This window comes from Rhinolophus sinicus, chromosome 16 (genome assembly GCF_057876585.1).
Source record: "Rhinolophus sinicus isolate RSI-liver-muscle chromosome 16, RSI-T2T, whole genome shotgun sequence".
NCBI classification, from domain to species: domain Eukaryota; kingdom Metazoa; phylum Chordata; class Mammalia; order Chiroptera; family Rhinolophidae; genus Rhinolophus; species Rhinolophus sinicus.
The window spans coordinates 61,943,844-61,967,032 of record NC_142516.1 but is presented as its reverse complement, the minus strand read 5'-3'; the positions used below and the strand labels follow the sequence as shown (position 1 = coordinate 61,967,032).

The 23,189-nt window shown below is 37.2% G+C and overlaps 1 protein-coding gene and 1 pseudogene across 8 annotated transcripts in view; one reads left to right on the top strand and one right to left on the bottom strand.

Annotated features, from left to right (window-relative positions):
- Window positions 1-22,551, bottom strand: part of CNTLN (centlein) — a 277,826-nt gene extending 255,275 nt beyond the window's left edge. For 6 of the 8 annotated variants that reach the window (XR_016019468.1, XR_016019469.1, XR_016019466.1 and 3 more), the window contains exons 1-2: window positions 22,065-22,551; window positions 14,685-14,773 (exon numbers count right to left, since the gene is read on the bottom strand). Coding sequence is in view for 1 of the 8 variants with exons in the window: in XM_088793521.1 (XP_088649647.1) it covers window positions 14,685-14,773; window positions 22,065-22,424 (449 nt within the window). In the remaining 7 variants the exon portion in view is untranslated. The remainder of the gene's footprint in view (window positions 1-14,684; window positions 14,774-22,064) is intronic. The other 2 variants (XR_016019470.1, XR_016019472.1) reach the window with 2 other exon arrangements.
- On the top strand, window positions 1,113-2,152 carry LOC109451175 (small ribosomal subunit protein eS8 pseudogene; annotated as a pseudogene).
- Window positions 22,552-23,189: the final 638 nt, after the last annotated feature.

Sequence of the window (23,189 nt, the reverse complement as noted above, 5' to 3'; positions counted from 1 at the left end):
TGTTAAGATACCCTAGAGCAGCAACCAAAAAGAAAAAAATATATATAGTGAAAAAAATAATTACAAAAATTAAAATGCTACATCAGAAAATATTCGCTGACTGCAAAAGAAAGTAGTAAAGGAGGAATGCAGGAACAAGAAAGACATGAGACATATATAGAAGACAAAACTGAAATGATAGAGAGAATTTAACTATATAAATAATAACGTTAAAGGTAAATAGATTAAACACTCCAATCAAAAGGCAGAAATTGTCAGAGTGGATTAAAAAACAATCCAAAAATGTGCTGTCCACCTAAGACATACTTTAGATCGAAAGACTCAAATATACTGAAAGTAATGTACAGTAAAAGATATATAATGATAATAGAGTCGATCCATCAGGAAGATATACCAATTATAAATACATATGCATCTAATAACAGAGGACCAATATACATGAAGTAAAAATGACAGAAATTAAACTAGAGATGGACAATTCAATTACAATAGTTATAGACTTCAATAGCTCAATGTAATGGTTAATTTACATTGGAGGGTATTTTGGGATGAGATTAACATTTAAATTGGTGAACTCTGAATAAGCACAGTGCCCTCCATAATGTGGGTGGGCTTCATCCGAAGAGTTGAAGACCTAAATAGAACGAATAGATCAGATTCCCTGACTGAGCAAGAAATTTTCCTTCAGACTTTATCTGCACCATCAGCTCCCCTGGGTCTCGAACCTGCCAGCCCACACTGCAGATCTGAACTTGCCAGTCTCCATAATCATGTAAGAAATTTTTTTACAATAAGTTCCTTTCTACATATATGCTCACACACATCTTTTCAGTTCTGTTTCTCTGCAGAATCCTGACTAATACCCACTTTCAATAATGAATGAACAACTAAACAGAAGAATAAGGAAATAGAAGACCTGAAAAACACTATAAACAAACTATACCAAACAGACATCATTAGAATACTCTATCCAAAAACACCAGTATATACTTTCCAAGTATACATGGAACATTCCCAGGATAAACTATATGCTACACCAAAAAAAAATTTAATAAATGTAAAAAGATAGAAATAGTACAAAAGATATTCTCTGAATATAATGGAACAAAATTGGAAATCAGATGAGAAAAAACTGGAATTCTCACAAATATGTGGACATTAACAACACACTCAAATAAACAATGAGTCAAAGAGGAAATTAAAATAAAAATCAAAAAATACTTTGAGATGGGGGAAAATGAACACACGTAATATTAAAACAGGGGATGTATCTGTTTCCAGCTGGTACAAGCCATGGGCATCTCTCGGGCCAACTGGCACAAGCACTGTAAGAGTGGAGGAGGGGGTCAAGAGAAAGTCCTCGCACAAGAAGGGAAAATATGAGCTGGGACGCCCTGCTGCCAACACTAAAATTGGCCCCGGCCACATACACAGAGTCCATGTGCCGGGAGGCAACGAGTACCGTGCACTGAGGTTGGACATGGGGAACTACTCCTGGGGCTCCGAGTGTCATACGTACAAAACAAGGACTGTTGATGTGGTCTTTAACGCACCCAACAACGAACTGGTCCACACCGAGACCCTAGTAAAGAACTGCCTGGTGCTCGCTGACAGCACACCGGACTGACAGTGCTATGAGTCCCACTATGCACGGCCCTGGGCTGCAAGAAAGGAGCCAAGCTGACTCCTGAGGAGGAAGAGATTTTAAACACTAAAGGATCAAAGAAAATTCAGAAGCAATATGATGAAAGGAAAAAGAATGCCAAAACCAGCAGTCTTTTAGAGGAGCAGTCCCAACAGGGAAAGCTTCTTACACGCATGGCTTCTAGACCAGGCCAGTGTTGTCAAGCAGATGGCAGCTCTGTGCTGGAGGGCAAGGAGCTAGAGTTCTGCCTGAGGAGAATCAAGGCCCAGAAAGGCAAATAAGTCCTCCCCGCTCCTAGCTCAGCTCATGCAATAAAGGTGTTTATTGTTATGTTAAAAAAAATTAAGGTGTTTATCGTTATGTTAAAAATAATTCATAATAAAAGTAAAACATAGGGAACGCAACTAAAGCAATGCTTAGAGGAAAATTTACACCTATATGTACTTAGATTAAGGAAAAAGAAAGGTGTAAAGTCAATAACCTAATGTTCTACCATAAGGCACTGAAAAAAATAAGAGCAAACTAAGCCTAAAGCAAGCAGAATGAAGAAATAATAAAAATTATAGAAGAAACTGATGAAACAGAATATAGAAAAATAACACAGAAAATTAATGAAAGCAAAAATGGGTTCTTTGAAAAGATCAAAACAGATAAAACTTTAGCTAAATTGACCATGAGAAAAAGAAACAAGCCTCAAATTACCAGAATCAGAAATTTAAAAGGGCATGTTACTAACAGCCTAATAAAAACAAAAAGGAATATAAAGAAAATGTGAAAAATTATACACCAGCAAATTAAATAACTTAGAAGAAATGGACAAATTCCTAGAAAGACAACTACCAAAAATGACTAAAAAAAAAAAAAAAAAAAAAAAAAGGAAAACCTGAATCAACAAGTGAATTCAATTAGTAAAAAAAAAAAAAAAAAATATATTACCCCCAAAGAAAACTCAGGCCTGGATGGGTTCACCACTGAATTCTACCAAACTTTTAAATGAGAATTAATACCATATTCTTTAAAAACTCTTTCCAAAAAAAAATAGTAAAAAGGGAGTACTTCCCAACATATTTTATAAGGCCTGTATTAACCTTGATTGAAAAGAAAAACAAAAGAAACAAACAAAAAAACAGACCAAGACATCACAAGAAAACTAAGACTAATTCCTCTTATGAATGTAGTGTAAAAAATCCTCAGCAAAATACCAATAAATTAAATCCAACAACATTATTACAAGAATTAGGTATTATGAACAAATAGAATTTATCCCAGGAATGCAAGGTTGGTTTGACACTTAAAAACACCAATTAAGGTAATATATTGTATCAACAGAAGAGAAAAACAAAAACCATACGATCATCTCAGTAGGCACAGAAGATACAATCAACAAAATCCAACAAGTTTTCATAATAAAAACACTTAAACAAGGAACAGAGGAAACTTCCTAAACCAAGCATAGTGGTGAAATGCTGCTGTCTAGTATTCCTAAATTTAAAATGACTTTGTTCAGGCATGAGTTATAATGCTATTGGTCACAAGTTCAATAGAAATGAATCAACAGTATATATCAACTTAAATGCCTTTAAGTAGAAACACATAAAACACAGTTATCTATTGATCAGTTGACAAAAATGTGACCAGAGGCTCGTAGGAACCCAGTCTTTTACTTACCATAGAAGCAATGGCTCAGTGCTTGCTAATTCAGTGTGCACAATGACTTTATAGAACATAACTATGGTGAATAACAAGAATTGACTGTAAACACAGATGTAATTGTGAGTAAAATAACATGATGTCTGGGATTTGCTTCAAAATAATCCACTGGTGGTAGAGGGAGCAGAGGAGCAGAAGGGAGTAGAAGTTTATAAACAAGATGGGCTATGTGATAATTGTTCTAGTTGGGTGATAAGTAAACATGGGAGTTCATTGATGTATTATTCTCTCTGCCTTTGCATCTAGTTAAAAGTGTCCAAACTAAAAAAGTAAAACACATGCACAACAACATACATATACAGACATCCACCAGCGAACTTATAAGGACATATAATAAAGTACCAAAAGGTCTAAAAAAAAAGAATTATGGATAAGGCCAGCATTTTTCCAAAAAGGGTACTAACAGCATTTGGAGCAGTATAATTATTTAAATGAGCAGGATTATCCTATTCATTTCAGGATGTTTAGCAGTCCACACCTCCGTCCACTATACAATAGCACCACTGATTGAAACCAATGACACAGGCAAAGCTTTATCCACAAGGCCATTCATCACAGCACCATTACACAATTAAAAAAAATAAATAAAACCACCTTAATGTACAACCACAAGACACTGGTTAAATATAAATATGGTGTATCAAAGTACTGGAATACACTGTAACACATAAAAGTATTATATTCCCTCCCTGAAGATGAGCTGGCAACATGACAATGACATCCTCAATCACACTGCCTTGAATAAATCCTTATGAACACATAAAACAAGAAAGGGGAATTAAAATGGACAATAAATTCAACAAATATCTGATAGACAGAAGAATGGGCTCAGAAACAAACCCAGTGAAAAAAAATCGTAACCCAAAAACCAAGTGATGTCTATAGTAGAAAAAGAAGCTTTTTTTCTGGAAGAGGCCCAAAGAGGCTCTAAGTACCCACTTAGTAAATACAGAGAGCAGAAACCCCAGAAATCAAGATGACCAATGAAGGAACGATTTACCAGAAAGCTGGTCTTCCCACTCATCCATGTTCAAAAGACCTACCTGTAGCATTTGCCTCCAGCAAATTGCTGAAGACTGCTTTCAAAACAACTGTTTGCTTGACAAAGGTCTCTAATATGGTTGTTGTACAAACAATATACTCAGTAAAGGGAATAACTTAAGAATCTAACTCTCATTCTTTACAGTGAACCTATGTGCTTACTCTATCCTTCAGGAAAGCTTACTGATGGCCACCTCCCTTTGTTGTAAGTCCCCTCCCTTTTATTTTAACAAAAAATCCTGGGACATCCTTATATTCACTGGAGAAGCCTTCTGGTAAAAAGATACACAAAAATGTAAAGTAAACCCATTATGAGCAACATATCTACATTAAGCAATAGAGACATTCATACAAAAATATTAAAAGTCAGTAAAGGATCACGCAATTGAAGAAAACCATTATCATTAAAGAAAAAGACTAAGAATAGAAACTACCCAACTGAAAAAACAAAGATAATTCAAGAAACAGAAAACAAATTTAAAATTATACTCAGAAAGATTAAAGAGTGAGTCTTTTAGAGAAGACTGCTATGAAAAAGGAAAATCAAATAAGAAATTTCTTAGAAAACTTGATTTCTAAATTTAAAAATGACGGATGGCCAGTTAGCTCAGTTGGTTAGAGCACGGTCCTCTTAACTACAAGGTTGCTGGTTCAATCCCCACATGGGCCACTGTAAGCTGTGCCCTTCACAACTAGATTGAAACAACTACTTGACTTGAAGCTGATGGGTCCTGGAAAAACACACTTAAATAAAAAAAAATGATATAGGACAAATGCAAAAAAAATCTATTGATGGAAGGAAAAGTAATAAGACCATTCAGGTAATAGTATAAATAATGGAAAATACATATAAGAGAAAAGCAGGTCAAATCCAGAAGTCCAACCTCTACTAGGGTGCCAAAATAAAGACTAATAATGAAGAAAAAGTATAAAAGAAGAACATTGCCTCAATCAAAAGAAAACTGTAAGTCCTGAGAGTGAAAGGGCCCACGAAAGTCTGAAAAGGCTGAATATTTAAAAGACCAAAATTAGCAGATGATGTTGAAATTTTACAACACCATATATATTGAGAAAATCCTAAAAGCTTTAAGCAAGCTACCTAGAGAAAAATAAGAATCACACTTGCATTGGAATGTAAGAGAGAGAGAGAGAGAGAGATAATAAAGCTATAATTTCAAAAATCTGAGGGAAATTACATGGACATAAAATTTTATGTTCGGTATCAATCAAGCATAAGGACAAAAGAAACATTTTCAGGCACATAAGGAGTCAGAAAGTAGACCACTTATGCATCCTTTATGAGATAAAAATTTGAAAATATGATCCAACAAAAAGAAAAAGGAAGACATAAGATCCTAGAAACTGTGGCACTAGTTCAACAGTACAATGAAAAGAAATCCTAGATAACAGTTATGAGTAGGTTTAGAAAGCAACTGGTCAAAATTCATAAGCCAAAGGCCCTAGGGAAGAATATCTTCAGCCTTTATACAAATGTCTGAATACAAATATTCACTGTGCAAAAAAAAAAAAAAAAGAAAGAAAAGAAGCGCAATTAGAAATTGCTGGGGTGAGACATCATCAAAATGGCGGCGTGAGGTGAGCCTCTGTAAATCTCCCCTGGAATTTACAACGAATCGAACAACTATAACTCCACAAAGGACTCCCTGCACAGCAGACAGGCAAGACGAAGAGGCCCACTACTGAATTCACCTAAAGGTGGGCAAATCTCGCAAGACGGGAAGGAAGGAAGAGCCCCGCAGGCGCAGGACGCAGACCTAGCTCAGTGCTCCGAGCTTGCTGCATCCCGGAGCTACCGCAGCTGCTGGACAGGGAAGAACTCAGATTGCTAGGGCTCTGTTTATGGCTCACAGGGCTGACGGGACAGCATACAACACGGCTGAACCCAACGCTCACGGCAGAGACCTCAGAGAAAAGACTGAGGGAAGAAGGCTGAAAACGATGGTTTAAGCCCTCACTGCCACAGAGAATGGAAGCCTTAGTCACTGAGACTAGCTGCCCCCTCCCTACCCTCCTAGAGCTCACCCCGCCCCAACCTGGCCGGTGCTAGAGGTGGAACAGTAGCAGTGTAAGATCAAAAGAACAGAATATTTGCTGTTCTGAGAACTGTGGACCGCAGAAACAGATTCGCAGCCCAACTAGTTCTGGCAAAGGGGAGGGAGCTGTGGAAGCAGGACCGGCTGTGGTGGTGGTCACTGCCATTGCTCTGAGCCACTTCTCACAACTCACCGCGCCCCTGGCCCCACCTATCAGGGCGGATCCCTGCAGGAGTAAACAGAACTGTTGAAACGTACTGGCTCTGAATCTGGTGCAGGGGGAGCTTTGGAACATCAAAAGCTCTCCGCATACCCACACAGACACTGCACCCTGTGACCCAGGAGAACTATTAATAGAGGAGAAGTCCGTCTCCCAGGGAATCCCCCCATTGGGTGAGAAGCTGGAATAGTGCAGAGAAAACATAGCACTACCGTGTGAGAGACAAAAAAAGGCTGCAGTCGAAGAGAAAATAAAACATTCTACCAACAAGTATTGGAAAACAAAAGAAAGACCTCTTCCTATCAACCTGTTGCAGAAGCCACTCCTGTAGACATCTAGGAAGAGAAATAATAAATCAGTAATTGCCATGAATAACCAAGGCAACAAGACAGCTCAGAAAGAAAGTGAAAAGTCTCCAGAAAAGGAACTTAAACATATGGAAATATGTGACTTAAATGACAGAGAATTCAAGATTGCAGTTCTGAAAAAAATCAACGAGATGCAAGAAAACACAGAAAGGCAGTTTAACGCACTCAGAAACACAATCAAAGAACAACATGAGCATTTTACAAAAGAGATTGAAATTTTAAAAAAGAACCAAACAGAATTTCTGGAGATTAAGAACTCAATAGAAGAAATTAAGAATGAAATAGCCAGTTTAGGTAGTAGAGTTGACCAGATGGAGGAAAGAATCAGTGACATCGAAGATAGAAACCTGGAAATGACACGGATAGAAGAAGAAGAGACTTGAGACTTAAAAGAAATGAAAGAACTCTACAAGAACTTTCTGACTCCATCAGAAAGAGCAATATAAGAATAATGGGCATACCAGAAGGAGAAGAAAGAGAGAAGGGAACAGAGAACATATTCAAACAAATTGTCAATGAGAACTTCCCAAACTTGTGGACAGAACTGGACCCTCGAATCCAAGAAGAAAATAGAACACCTAATTACCTCAATCCCAACAGGTCTTCTCCAAGGTACATTGTACTGAAGCTGTCTAAAATCAACGACAAAGAAAGAATCCTCAAAGCAGCCAGGGAAAAGAAGACGGTAACCTACAAAGGAAAGCCCATTAGATTATCATCAGATTTCTCAGCAGAAACTCTACAAGCCAGGAGGAGGTGGAACCAAATATTCAAACTACTGAAAGAGGGAAATTATGAGCCAAGAATAATATATCCAGCAAAGATATCCTTTAGATATGAAGGAGGAATAAAGACCTTTACAGACATACAGAAGCTGAGGGAATTTTCTAATACACGACCTGCACTACAAGAAATACTAAAGGAGGCTATTTGAACACCATCAACAGGGACAATTTGTGGTAATTAAAATATAAAAAGGGGGTGAGTAAAGGCCTGAAGCGGAATATGGGAATGGAGAAAGTAAGCATGCTGAAGAAAATGGAATACTCTAAATATCAAACTTTCTTTTACATAAACTTAAGGGTAACCACTCAAAAAAAAATCCAGAACTGAAATATATACCGTAATAAAAGAAGAAATATAGGGAAACATCATAGAATACCACCATGCAGAAATAACAGACAACAACAAAAAGGCAGAGAAACAATGGAGACACAGCCTTACCAGAAAACTAAAGATAGAATGACAGGAAATCCTCACATATCAATAATCACCAAAATGTAAATGGACTGAACTCACCAATAAAAAGGCACAGAGTAGCAGATTGGATCAAAAAACTAAACCCAACCATATGCTGTCTCCAAGAGACACAGCTCAGCTACAAGGACAAGCATAGACTCAAAGTGAAAGGGTGGAAATTGACATTCCAAGCAAATGGTACACAGAGAAAATCAGGTGTAGCCATAATGATATCAGATGAAACAGACTTCAGGGTGAAAAAGGTAACAAGAGACAAAGATGGACATTTCATAATGGTGAAGGGGACCATACAACAAGAAGACATAACAGTCATCAATATTTATGCCCCCAATCAGGGAGCACCGAAATATACCAAGCAACTACTAACAGAACTAAAGGGAGAAATTGACCAAAACACAATTATACTAGGGGACTTAAATAAATCATTGACAGCTATGGATAGATCATCAAAACAGAAAATAAGTAACGAAATAGCAGCCCTAAATGACACATTAGATGAAATGGACATAATTGACATTTATAGAGCACTTCATCCTAAAACATCAGACTATACATTCTTTTCTAGTGTACATGGAACATTCTCAAGGATAGACCATATATTGGGACACAAAATCAGCCTCAGCAAATTTAAGAAGATTGAAATCATACCAAGCCTATTCTCTGATCACAAGGCTTTGAAATTGGATATCAACTGCAAAAAGAAAGCAGGAAAAAAACACAAACACATGGAGCTTAAACAACATACTTTTAAAGAACGACTGGGTCAAAGAAGAAATTAGAGGAGAGATCAAAAGATACATAGAAACAAATGACAAAGAAAATACATCCTACCAAAATTTTTGGGATGCAGCGAAAGCAGCTGTAAGAGGGAAATTTATATGATTACAGGCCTATCTCAAGAAACAAGAAAAATCCCAAATAAATAACCTAATCTTACACCTTAAAGAACTAGAAAAAGAAGAACAAGTGAAACCGAAGGTCAGCAGAAGAAAGGAAATAACAAAAATCAGAGCAGAGCTCAATGAAATAGAGAACAAAAAGACAATAGAAAAAACTTATGTGACAAAGAGCTGGTTCTTTGAAAAGATTAACAAAATTGACAAACCCTTGGCTAGACTCACTAAGATAAAAAGATAGAAGATACTAATTAACAAAATCAGAAACGAAAAATGGGAAGTTATCACGGACACCACAGAAATACAAAGGCTCATCCAAGAATACTATGAAGGACTATATGCCACCAAATTCAATAACCTAGAAGAAATGGACAAGTTCTTAGAAACATATAGCCTTCCAAGGCTGAACCATCAAAAACTGGAAAATCTAAACTGACCGATCACCGGTAACGAAATTAAATCAGTCATCCAAAACCTTCCCAAAAGCAAAAGTCCGGGACCAGATGGCTTCACTAGTGAATTCTACCAAACCTTCAAAGAGGATCTAATACCAATCCTGCTCAAACTCTTCCAAAAAAATGAAGAAGAGACAGTACTCCCTAACTCATTTTATGAGGCCAACATTACCCTGATACCAAAACCTGGTAAGGACAGCACAAAAAAAGAAAACTACAGACCAATATCTCTGATGAATACAGATGCAAAAATCCTAAATAAAATTCTAGCAAATCGAATACAACAATGCATTAAAAAGATTATTCATCACGACCAAGTGGGGTTCATCCCCGGGGCACAAGGATGGTTCAACATCCGCAAATCCATCAATGTGATACACAACATAAACAAAATAAAGGACAAAAATCATATGACTATATCAATTGATGCAGAAAAAGCATTTGACAAGATACAACATCCATTTATGATTAAAACACTTAATAAGTTAGGTATAGAAGGAAAATACCTTAACATAATAAAGGCCATATATGACAAGCCCTCTGCTAATCTCATAATTAATGGTGAAAAACTGAAGATTTTTGCTCTACATTCAGGAACACGACAGGGCTGTCCCATATCACCTCTGCTTTTCAACATAGTGTTGGAAGTCCTTGCCAGAGCAATCAGGCAAGAGAAAGAAATAAAAGGCATCCAAATTGGGAGTGAAGAAGTTAAATTTTCACTCTTTGCAGATGAAATGATGCTATATATAGAAAACCCTAAAGACTCCACCAAAAAGCTATTAGAAACAATCAACAAATACAGTAAAGTTGCTGGCTACAAAATCAACATACAAAAATCCATTGCTTTCCTATATACTAACAATGAAATCTCAGAAAAAGAAATACAAAAAACAATTTCTTTTGCAATTGCAGCAAAAAGAATAAAATACCTAGGAATTAACTTAACCAAGGATGTGAAAGACCTATATGCTGAAAACTATAAGATGTTTTTGAAAGAAATTGAAGAAGACACAAAGAAATGGAAAGACATTCCATGCTCAAGGATTGGAAGAATCAACATAGTTAAAATGGCCGTATTACCCAAAGCAATATACAGATTTAACGCAATCCCCATCAAAATCCCAATGGCATTTTTTTAAAGAAATAGAACAAAAAATCATCAGATTTGTTTGGAACCACAAAAGACCCCGAATAGCCAAAGCAATCTTAAGAAAAAAGAACAATACTGGAGGTATCACACTCCCTGACTTTGGCTTCTACTACAGGGCTACAATAATCAAAACAGCATGGTATTGGCAGAAAAACTGACACATAGACCAATGGAATAGAATTGAGAACCCAGAAATAAAACCACATAAATATGGACAGACAATTTTTGACAAAGAAGCTAAAAACATACAATGGAGGAAAGACAGCCTCTTCAACAAATGGTGCTGGGAGAATTGGATAGCCACGTGCAAAAGAATGAAACTGAACTGCTATCTGTCACCATGTACCAAAATGGACCAAAGACTTAAGCATAAGACCTGACACAATAAACTGCATAGAAGAAAACATAGGTACTAAACTTATAGACCTTGGGTTCAAAGAGCATTTTATGAATTTGCCTCCAAAAGCAATGGAAGTAAAAGCTAAAATAAACGAATGGGACTATATGAAACTTAAAAGCTTCTGCACAGCAAAAGAAACCATTGACAAAATAAAGAGGCAACCAACTGAATGGGAGAAGATTTTTGCAAACAGTGCCTCCGATAAGGAGCTAATACCCAAAATATACAAGGAACTCATGAAACTCAACAACAAAAAAACAAACAAACCAATTGAAAAATGCGCAGAGGACCTGAAGAGACATTTCTCCAAAGAGGACACACAAATGGCAAATAGACATATGAAAAAATGCTCAACATCACTAATCATCAGAGAAATGCAAATCAAAACCACAATGAGATATCACCTCACCCCAGTCAGAATGGCTATCATCAACAAGAGAAATAGTAACAAGTGTTGGAGAGGCTGTGGAGAAAAAGGAACCCTCTTACACTGTTGGTGGGAATGCAGACTGGTGCAGCCTCTATGGAAGGCAGTGTGGAGGTTCCTCAAAAAATTACGAATAGAATTGCCATATGACCCAGCAATCCCTCTCCTGGGTATCTACCCAAAAAATCTGAAAACATTTATACATAAAGACACGTGTGCTCCAATGTTCATTGCAGCTTTGTTTATGGTGGCCAAGACATGGAAACAACCAAAATGTTCTTCGATAGATGAATGGATAAAGAAGTTGTGGTATATATACACAATGGAATACTATTCAGTGATAAGAAAAAATGATATAGGAACATTTGTGACAACATGGATGGATCTTGAGAGTATAATGCTAAGCGAAATAAGTGAGACAGAAAAAGCAGAGAACCATATGAACCATATATACCACTGATATGTGGTATATAAACCAAAAACAACAAAAGAACAAGTCAAACAAATGAGAAACAAAAACTCATAGACACAGACAATAGTTTAGTGGTTACCAGAGGGTAAGGGGGGTGGGAGGGTAGGAGATGAGGGTAAAGGGGATCAAATATATGGTGATGGAAGGAGAACTGACTCTGGGTGGTGAGCACACAATGGGATTTATAGATGATGTAATACAGAATTGTACACCTGAAATCTATGTAATTTTACTAACAATTGTCACCCCATTAAAAAAAAACAAAAGGAAATTCCTGGGGTAAAAAATGTTTTCAAGGAAGACGAAGGCACAAATATTAAACAGATTTAAATGTAGCATAATTTGGGTAATTAATGGATTATACAAAATGATAGTCTATTTGACTTTGATATTAATATTCTTTTCTGACAGATATAGAATGAATGGCATAACATTTTCCCTTCTTAACAGGTCCAAACATACTACATGGTTCTTTAGGAAATAGTTACATAATCATAAAATTATAAATGCCACTTACAGGTTTCAATTTCAAATGTCAACTAAAATTCCAAGATATCTCATAGTGTGATCTATGGGCTACAACAATAGAAGTACCTGGAAAGCTTATTAAAAAGACTCCTCTGCAACAACATGGATGGATCTTGAGAATATCATGCTAGCGAAATAAGTTAGATGGAAAAAGTCAAGAACTATATGATATCACTCATTTGTAGGCTATAAGATGAAAGTAACAAATGAATAAGACAAACAAAAACTCATAGACACAGAGAACAGTATGGTGGTTACCAGAGGGAAACGGGGGTTGGGGGAGGTAGAAAAAGGTAAAGAGGATCAAATACATGGTGATGAAAGGAGAGCTGATTTGGGTGATGAACACACAATGTAATATACAGATGGTGTATTATAGAATTGTACACTTGAAACATATAATTTTATTAACCAATATCACCCCAATAAATTTAATAAAATAAAAAAACACAAAAGTATATAAATAATATAAGAACTCCTGGATCTCCTCCCTAGAGAGTCAGTAGATCAGGAGAAAGTCTCAGACATCTGCATTTTACCAAATTCTCCAAGTATATTTATTCACTCAGAAATTTTGAGAATCATTACTGTAAAACAGTAAACTCCAAAATTTTCCATGGTATACCTTATCAGAAAAAGGTTTTTGAGCACCCACCCCCAATATATGTATATTTATTTATTAATTGTACACATACTTATGTAAGTGTATACGTATATTTCAAAATATGAAAAATAGAAATCTTAAAGTATGAGAACGATGACTGTACAATATTTTAATATTTTCTTCTGTCTCAATCAAACGGAAAGTGAAAATTAACGATAATTTTAGAAAGCTTAAAAAAATAACAAATTAGAAAGTTTAAAAATACATACAAATAAAAGAAAGGAGGATAAAGAAAGAATCACAATAATAACAATTAAAGTAACAAGAATATATCTTCTAGAAGCCTTATTCTACTAAAAAAATTGAGACAGAGTGATCACATTTTACCTCAAGGATGATTGAGGAAGTAACAAGGATACTTCAACAAAAGACTTAATTCTAATCATGAAGAGAAACACTGACAAATTAAACATACAAACAACATAAGGAACATTTAATTACACTATTTTAAGAGTTCACAACAACCAAGGGTGGTAAAATTCGACATATATATATATATATATATCATAGATTTTTAAAAAGTCAAATTCCAGATAATTGTGGAATGATCCCAGAGCAAGAGACTCCAAAGGTGAATACGAGTATAGTTCAACTTATCAAAACATGATATTCAGATTATATAATCATGATTCCAATAAAGAAAAAGGGAAAGCATATGGTTATATGCTTAGCTTCTCATTTAGGAAATGTAATGAAATGCATTTAATAGGAAAGCAAATGTTTTAATTCCTGTGCTAAGTGTCATGGGACTACTGTATATCCAATGTCTGATAAGGAGGTCCTAGCATCATTCCACTGTTTCTAATGACCAAGGAGAAGCCCCATAATCTATAGCTAAATGACTGGGCATCCCCTACAGGACAATACAGAGTGCTAAGTGAAATCCCTCAATCTATTCCAGAAAACTCACTCTACTCTGGCAAGGTCATCCCAGGCTTTCGGTAAACACTACAATTATCTCAGGGGAAAACTGAGCTGTGCCGAGGAAGGATCATGTCTTGGAAGTGGCCCACAAGGGCAACCTGAGTAAGAAGCTAAACAATAGGGACTTCTCCAATTTTTAAAGCTTAGCTATAATAGCTCAAGACACACACACACACACACACACACACACACACACACACACACACACACGGTCTAAGTCATGGTTTTATCTCTTCCCTGCAAACTTCCGAAATATGTTAGAATATGAGCAGGGGATATGGTCTATCTATTTATACTATCTGGTGAACTGGCATCCTTGAAATAAATCCAGTAATTTTATCAAGCTCCACATTCATCTGGAAATCAAATATATCTCTTTAGGGGACTAGTGCCAAGTTTTAATTTTAATTGAAGTAAAACAAATTCAACAATTCAAATACTCATGAAAAACTATCCTGGGAGCTTACCTTTCCACAACCAAACTGACTGCTTGCGTGAGATCTGGGTGTGTCACTTGGAGACGTTTCCACAAAGACCATACAAATTCTTTATCAGCCTTAAAAACAAAATTAAAGACATTTTAAATGCATTGCTTTGTAAGTAGAACAAAGACATCACATTAAATTAAAAAATAAAACAACAAAATTACTTGATCCCTAGTTCTATAACTATAAAATAGATTCTTAAAAAGTATAGCACAAAATATCTATTTTTTTAAAAGTTCTTACACTAGTAACGCACATTCACTTTATTCTACCATTCACATTTTTGGGTATAAATGTTGCAATGCTAAATATCAAGGCAAATTTTCTCTAAAAGGAAATTGTCCTCTAGCTCTGCTTCATTTTTCAGCTCCCGTTTTTAGCAAAATTCCTTGAAGGAGCTGAGCTGCCTGTAATCACTGTCTCCATTTCTTCACCTCCCATTCATTCTATAGCCAATTCCAGTCTGATTTCACTCCCCACTATTATGCTAAAATCATTTTTCAGGGTCCTCTATATAGTCAAATCCAATGGACAACGGACAGTTTGGGTCCTTAATGCCTGGGTCAGTTGTTATCAACCCTGCTTGACTGTTAGGAATCATTTTGGGGAGTTTTGTGTTGTTCTTTAAAACAAAAAACAGTGATGACCTAGAGATTCTGATTTAATTGGTGTCAGGTAAGGTTCAAGTTATTTTTTAAAAGCTTCACAGGTGATTCCGTGCACACAAAATTGAGAACCACCTCCATAGGTGACCTTATTAATCCCATGGTTTAACATATCAACTCTAAACTAATGACTCCCACATTTATCTCTCTAGCTTTTTCTTCTACCCTTAGGTGCAGACTTGAATCTCCAACTACCTACACAGTAACTCCACTTGAATACCTAATAGGTTTCTCAACTTAACCTATCCAAAATAAAATTTTTGACTTCCTATGCTCTCACAGACCTGTCCCTCTGTGTCTCAGAAAACGGCACCACCAACTAACTACGCATACGCTCAAAGGCCTAACACCTAACAGTCGACCTCAGTTGCTCTTTTCTTCACATTTTATATCCAAACTATCAGTAAATCCTATTGGCCTTACCTACAAAATACATCCCAATTTTAACCACTTCTCTACACCTCCATTACCATCATCCTTTTCCAAGTCAAGTCCTTCTTTTGCCTAGCTCTCTACAATGCTCCCCTAACCTCCTTATATGTAGCTCAAAATCCTCAAAAGGGTTCCCATTAGATTAGGAAAATAATCCAAACTTTACCAAGGTGTCATGCAGGGTCTCAGTTTCCACTCCCCGCGCAAGAACGCAGAATATGGTATCCTGCGGGAGACACTGCTCGCTGCGCCATTTGTCGTGTGAGGTGGCCTGCTCAGTCTCAGCTCCCATTCCCCACATAAGAATGCAGGATGTGGCTAGGAACACCCTGCACATCCACGGAGCCATAGGTTGGGGAGTCATACCACTATAGTCTCACTGGAAGCTGGAGCCACACGCTCTGCACCCTGCTGTGGCTTTTCTGCCAACCGACCGACTCCCCAACCAACCCACCCATGGCAGTTATATTAGTGGCTAATGGCTAACCGGTAACAGCTGATGGCCAACTAGTCACAGCTGACGGCCATCTACTACCCAAGCCAGCACCTTTCCATGTGAGGTTGAGAGCCTGGAAACTGTTCTCCTGGCTCTGTCCCCACACAAGGCTACAACACCCTACATATCTGGCCCCATACATATCTGTTGAACCTCATCTATCACTCTCCCCCTTGTTCACACTCACCTTCTTGCTCTACCTGTACCAGAGCCTTTGTACATATATCATCCACCAGATTCTCACATAGATTATTCCCTCACTTCAGGTCTTTGCTGAAATGTCACATCTATTATAATTATAGCCACCCAAACCCACAAGTCTTTGATAACCCCTTACCCTGTTTTATTTTCATATCATATTTCATTTTAAAATACTATATTTGCTTTTTCATTTGGGTTTACTTGTGTGGTAGAGATCTCTATTTGTAGCTGTCTCCATCATCCATTTTCCCCTTCCTGTGAGTAACAGAAACCATTTTGGCTCCTTTCTTGCCAATTAAAAGACTGGCCTTTCTTATATATGGGCTATGTGACTATGTTCTCTCTTAAAATACAAGAAGTGTTATTGCAAACATTATAATTAGACTTACGTTTACCAATTGTGTTACAAATATTTTTTCAAATGCCGTTGCTTATTTAGCTTTATTTATGATGAAGTTTTGAGGGTGAAAGGTAGTTAGTAATTTTATATGTTCAAATTTATCCATTTTTCCCATTATGGCTTATGGGTTTTACGTACCAATCAGAAAGGTTTTCTGTACTCCAACATTAGAAATATAGTTACCCATACTTACTTCTGTATTTTTTATGTTTTCATTTTTTTAATGCTCAAATCTTTTATCTATTTTGATAGTTTGTTAAAGACTTCTGACAGCCTGAGTACGGGAGACTATTATCTACCTACCTAATTATAAGGAGAGTACAACCAACCTTACCAAATAACTGAGTATCATGCTTTACTTTATCCCTTTAAAAGTAAGAGTTCAGCATTTAGGTATTAAAATAATTTGAGTTAAAGACAATAAACTTCAATATATAAATCACATGTCATAACCTGCTTGAATGGCAATGAAGATTGGAAAAAGTAAGCTAATGCAACATTATGTGCTCTAAGTCTATTTTTAAAAGGTATGTTGTGAATTTACAAAATCTCCTGAAACCATATTGTCTATAAATATATCTTATAGTTTGCTTCCAAACAAAATAACAAAGATTAACATGTATTTTCATCTCAACTTTTCTACCTAAAATACTAATCAAGAAAGGTTAACAAAAATGTAAAAAAAAAAAAAGCAGGTTTCTAACATTTACAAAATAACTGAATTATTTCACTTTAAATAAGTATGACTCACTAACAAAGAACTTAGCTCTAGCAAAATGAAAGGGACATAGTAAGAAATCAATAAATATCTGATGAAAAAAATCTTTACATCTTAATTTATACTTTTCTTTTTTCTATTTTTTGTTGTTGTTGTTGCAGTTGTTATGGTTAATGGTTATTTCACATCTCCTCTTCAATCCTCACCAAAGAGAAAGTAACACAAAATTCTCTTTAAGCTCTTTTATCAGAAACCAGAGAAAAAAGCTTCCTCAAGAGGAAAAGACTCCTTCAGAAACAATCTATTATTAATTTATAATTACAATTTATACTCAGAAGTTATTTTGGGAAGAACTTCCTTGTTACCAAATTTGTTTAGTTTAAACTTTAGTTATTTATTTTCTTTTTTAAATTTATGGTCAGCAATGGTATTCAGATTTACTCTGTCACCTGAAAATACTCAAATGTATAAGTAACACCTGATTTGAAGAAAAAAAAAATTCTTTTGTGAGCAATAAAATGCTATGAATGCATTATGGGACTATTCCATTTACTAGTTTTTCTGAATTTCTTAGTTGTTTACATGCATATATAATGTTCAATGTAGATTACACCTCTAATTACTAAAAATACCTTCTTTCATATACAAAAAGAAATAAAGGTCCCCCAAAACCACAAAACTAGTTTCCAAACTATACCAGACATTATGAAAACAATAAAACTAACCATTGCCAATCATATTCCTTTTATACTATCCTTTCCTTTGGGCATTTAAATATGTTCTTTAAAATATTACAAATAAAACCCTCAAAAATTACTCATTATAAAATTTTCTATTATTACTACAGAACTTCTACACAGAATCAAATAATTTAAAATTTAAATTAAAAAAATCCTACTCCTTCTCACAAAGTTTATTAAACTCAGCCTATGAATGAGTTGACTAAATGGTAGGAGATTTCAGTCTAAATTATGTTAGCAGTGGATTAGCATTGACTTTCACTTATCACCTAGCGTGGAAACAAATATCCACTTTACAGATAGATACTCAAAATTGTCTTTTTCACTGAGTACCTATTCTCCCAGCACCTAGTTTGGTCTTTGGCAACATAACAGGACCTCAATTCACCTGTACTGGAGGAATGAATGCAACAAACATATGAAAACTATTTCCTATATTTAAACAAATTTACCTATCAGAACTCAGGGAAAGCAATGGAAGGAGTTTAATTACAAGGTATGGCACTAACTAGCCACACAGTAAATTATAACTATGAAAAATAATTGCAGAAAAATATTTATCTATTAGAATACAGCTACTAACAATGATAAGAATTCTAAATATATGTTTTCAAAATTTTTTTTTCTTTGTGAATGACTGGACAAGGTTACAATACACCTAAATGTCTAACAAAGAATATAACTGGCTGAATTCTGTTATATACTCTTAATTCCGACATCATATGCTTCATGAAAGTTAGTTTCATCATTAAAGTTGGAACAACAAACATATATTTTGTTTAAATTACCTAATTTTTTTACCTGAAATTAGTTTATAGGTTTAGTATATATTTTTGACTGCTACTTAAAGGATATAAGCTTTTATATACATATGCACGGGTGTGGGTGTTTGTGTATGTTATATACACACGCATATATAAGTATGTATTGACACACACATTACTTTTTCTTACCTAGTTATGCATAAGAGGTGATAAAAGTGCACATACACATACCCACACATTATCCTTTGTCACAAATAGAACACATTTATTTTACTAGTTCCCTACATGCTACTAGATAACGTCTATGCTTTTTAAAATGACATTAAAAACTCTCCTTGTTCCGTAATTTGCTTCTCCTTAGATCTTCTCTTACTGGTCCTTTTACCTACTCTGTGAGTCAGCATCATAGGACACATTCTTGAAATACATAATCAAAATTAAAAGTATGGTGAAGTTCTAAAGAAATGAATAGGGCATAAATGTCATGGTCTTAAAATTACTCTTTGGAGGACCCCTGAACGTTCCTTAAGAAAAAGCTACATTTGGAAACTAATGTCCAGCCCTCACTAAGTCCAAAACAGAAAGCTTTGCTCCCTACCTTGAAAGTAACCATGTTTTATTCGGTTAAGCATTATATATGTGTTGCTTGCTAATTTCGGGACATATGAAAAAAGTTTAATTAAATATACAATCATATAGAGTGTAATAAGATGCTCATACTAAAAGAAACACTTGGAACAGAGATGGTTTTCTATTACATGCTTATTCTGAGTCATTCCAGTGGAGTGGATTGTGACATGAATCAAACTTTTTCTCCAAGAACATATAATTAAATTCCTGTAAGTTAAAGGGGGGGGAAACTAAATGAAGCTACTACTTATGAACAGAGACTGATTTGTAGGGTTCTTTTCCCCAAACTGTACATATGACCTATTTCTGGGTTGTGAAAATCATTTAGTAGATCTGAGTTGCACTTTCTTCAAGAACAGAATTTAAAGTATCAGTTAATAACACAGAGTAAATAGTCTTTCTGAAATATATGTATGTGCATGTTGTGTATACTTACTAGGTAGAGATGTAAAATGAATTTGGGGTTGCAATTTTTGAAAGGTTTGAAAAATATAGGGTTAATACTATGTATTCTTTGGTACTGTGATTTCTAAGTAAGTAGACGAACAAATAAAAAAAGATGTAAAAATGAATGTTTAATTACTTACATACTTTCTTACAAAACAATTTGGAGTTCATTACTGTTTCCCCAAGAGAAGAAGTATGGTATAACTGAAGTTTTATGGTATGATACCATAAAACTCACCTCACATTCCTGGAATGGCTATGATCATCTAACTGTCATATTACAAAAATCTCAAGATCCATTGTTCCAGGATGATTACGACTATCTCAATTCTTAACAACTGCCTAGCATATTTCATTCATCTTCCTAGTGCTATATATACTTCTATGTCCAAGTTCACAAAGGCCAACACCATGTTTGAAGCCACATTTTTAAAGAATAGTGAATGTATTTGGGGTAAGGGGTCACTAGGCTGTTTCCAACAGACTGATCTCCTTAATCAATTCAGTCATAAAGAGTAAATTATCTTTGTTCCTTAGCCACTCAGGGCACAACTATGGGAAATACAGAATGAGGGGCCTGGAGGAGAATGTAGAAGATATGGGCAAATAGCATCCTAGGACCTGTCAAATTAACAAAGGCCTTTATCATGGTTTCGTAACTTTAAAATACCCAAGTATTTTAGGTGTGCAGATGACATACCAGTAATGCTTTAGTTCGTATTTTATCTCTTGGCTACTTAACCAATAAAGAATAGAAAATGTGAAAAGGAAAAGAAGGTAGCCGCTTATCTCCCCAACTTGTTTAAGCAAAGGCATATTCAATTTCAACACGATTGTCCTGTTTTTACAGCTTTGACTCAATCAGCAAAGACCCGAAAAGGGGTCAAAATAATCCAATAGAACAAACTATGAGACAGTGAATTTCATGAATTTTTATTAGTCTAAACTGATACTGTGCATAAAGATATCTTGGTGTTTAGCAGTTCCTAATTGGTTCTATCTTGAAGACAGAGTGACTCAAAGACTTACTGTTGAATGAATCCCAACGCTTAATTTCCCAACCCTGTCTAAAGATCCTGATAAAATCAAAGGGATGGTGGTAAGGATGCAAAACTAAAGGAAAATCATCTCTGAATATGAGTACAGTCAAGCCATCTTTAGTATACACAAACTACAAGTAACAGGAAAGTACTGTTAATGTAATTGATCTAGTAAATGACATGAAAATGAGATTTCTCACTGGAGGACTATGGAATTATATAGTTGGTTAATAAGTATCAAGTATCACCTATTGTGTGTTCAAGTACCCGGCCCGACTCCCGAAAAATTATTGGTCTGTGGTTACAATTTGTTTGGCTTAAGTTTACTTAAGAACAACGGCAAGCATGGGTTTGAAAATTGAAAACAGGCTCCTTCAATCGGTGGATTTTATTTTAATAAAGGTGTTTAAACTTTCCTGTTCAACATTTCAACTCATGGATTGCACTCCATTCGTGCTGCACCAAGTTCCACTCTAGTCAAAGACCAGGACTTGGGGCTATTGGGGGGATGGGGGATGCGACTACGCGTCCTGGCGGTATCCAAGTGGAGAAAACCAAACCCAGGGAGCCGAGGCGAACTCTGCCCGGCCGGTGTCCAGAGAGGGGCGGGAGCCCGAGGTTGGGCAGCCGGGCGCTACCGCGTCCCTCCAGTACCGAGCAGCGGGCCGGGTTGGGTGTGGGAGCCTGGAGAGAGCGCCGCCGGGTGGGGCTGGGTGGGTCCTAAACCCGCGCGGCAGCGCAGCGGAAGGCAGAGGGAGAGGGGCGCACATCCCCACCAGCCCCGGTCCCACTGTGGAGCGGAGAGGCCGGCGGCCAGAGTCTTCGATACCTGACACAGGGCCAGCTCCTCCTTTACGCTGCTCAGCTCTTCCTCCAGCAGCTGCGTCCGGGTCATCATCGCCTCCTCTACCGAGATTCCCTCTAGCCGGTCGGACCCTGTGGGCGCGCTGAGGAGGGGAGCCTGAGCCGGAGCTGCCCACTCTGGCCCTCGCCGACCCCCTGACCCTTCTTCGCCCCGCCAGGATACATCGTTTTTGTCCACGACGCCTTCTCGCGCTGCGCCGGCAAGACCCAAGGCCTCGCTGCTCACTGCGTCTGCCACAGTTCCCCGCTCAACACGTGGGGACCGGGACCCCAAACGTCGCGGTGGGGGCGCAGAGAGCAGTGAGGACGGCGAGCGCGCCGCCATGGCCGCGGCTACTAACGGGTCAAGTTCCCTCTTGGAAACTCCACCTCCCTTTCCCCATCCTGGCGAGCCCGAATCGCCGAGCCACGCATGCGCGAGCCTTTTCCCGCCTTGGAGCGCCGTGTCTCGCGCTCTCGGGCCCTGGCGAGCTTCCAGCGGGCCGCGCGCCGGGCGCGAGCGTTGGACTGCGCACGCGCCATAGCGCAGGGGGTTAGGCCGGCTGCCCCGCGCTCCACGCCGTCGTGACCTGCGTGAGTTTGTAGCCCGCCACGGCTGCCCCGCGTCTAAAATCCTACCAAACACTTAGCACTTAGCTAACATCCCACCTCTTAAGGCCTTCTTTGACAAGCCCCCAACCCCAAGTGATCCCTAACTGTGAATTCCGCGCCTTCAAGGCCCCTGCCAACTCGTTTGTCACGTTTCGTTGACCGCCCTGGAGTGTTAGTTACACAGCTAATCTCTCCAGCTCTGTTGTAAGCTTCTTGAGGATCAGGGAGTAACTTTTAAACTTTTTTTTAAGTTGTTTTCTTCATAGCCCTTAGCCAAACTGCTTTATGTACATCTGACATCCAGCTAACCGATGTCAAGAAGATGGAGAAAGCCTTGGGCTGAGCTGGGACTATCGGGCACGTTTCCCATTTGAATTACGTACGATCCTTTGTGCACCTTTTGTCTTTTGTTTTAAGAGTCATGATTTTCTTTGAATTTCTGTCAGCTTCGTTAGGTGTTGGCTGAATATCAGCGAGTGTGAGCCATGTTGCCTGACAG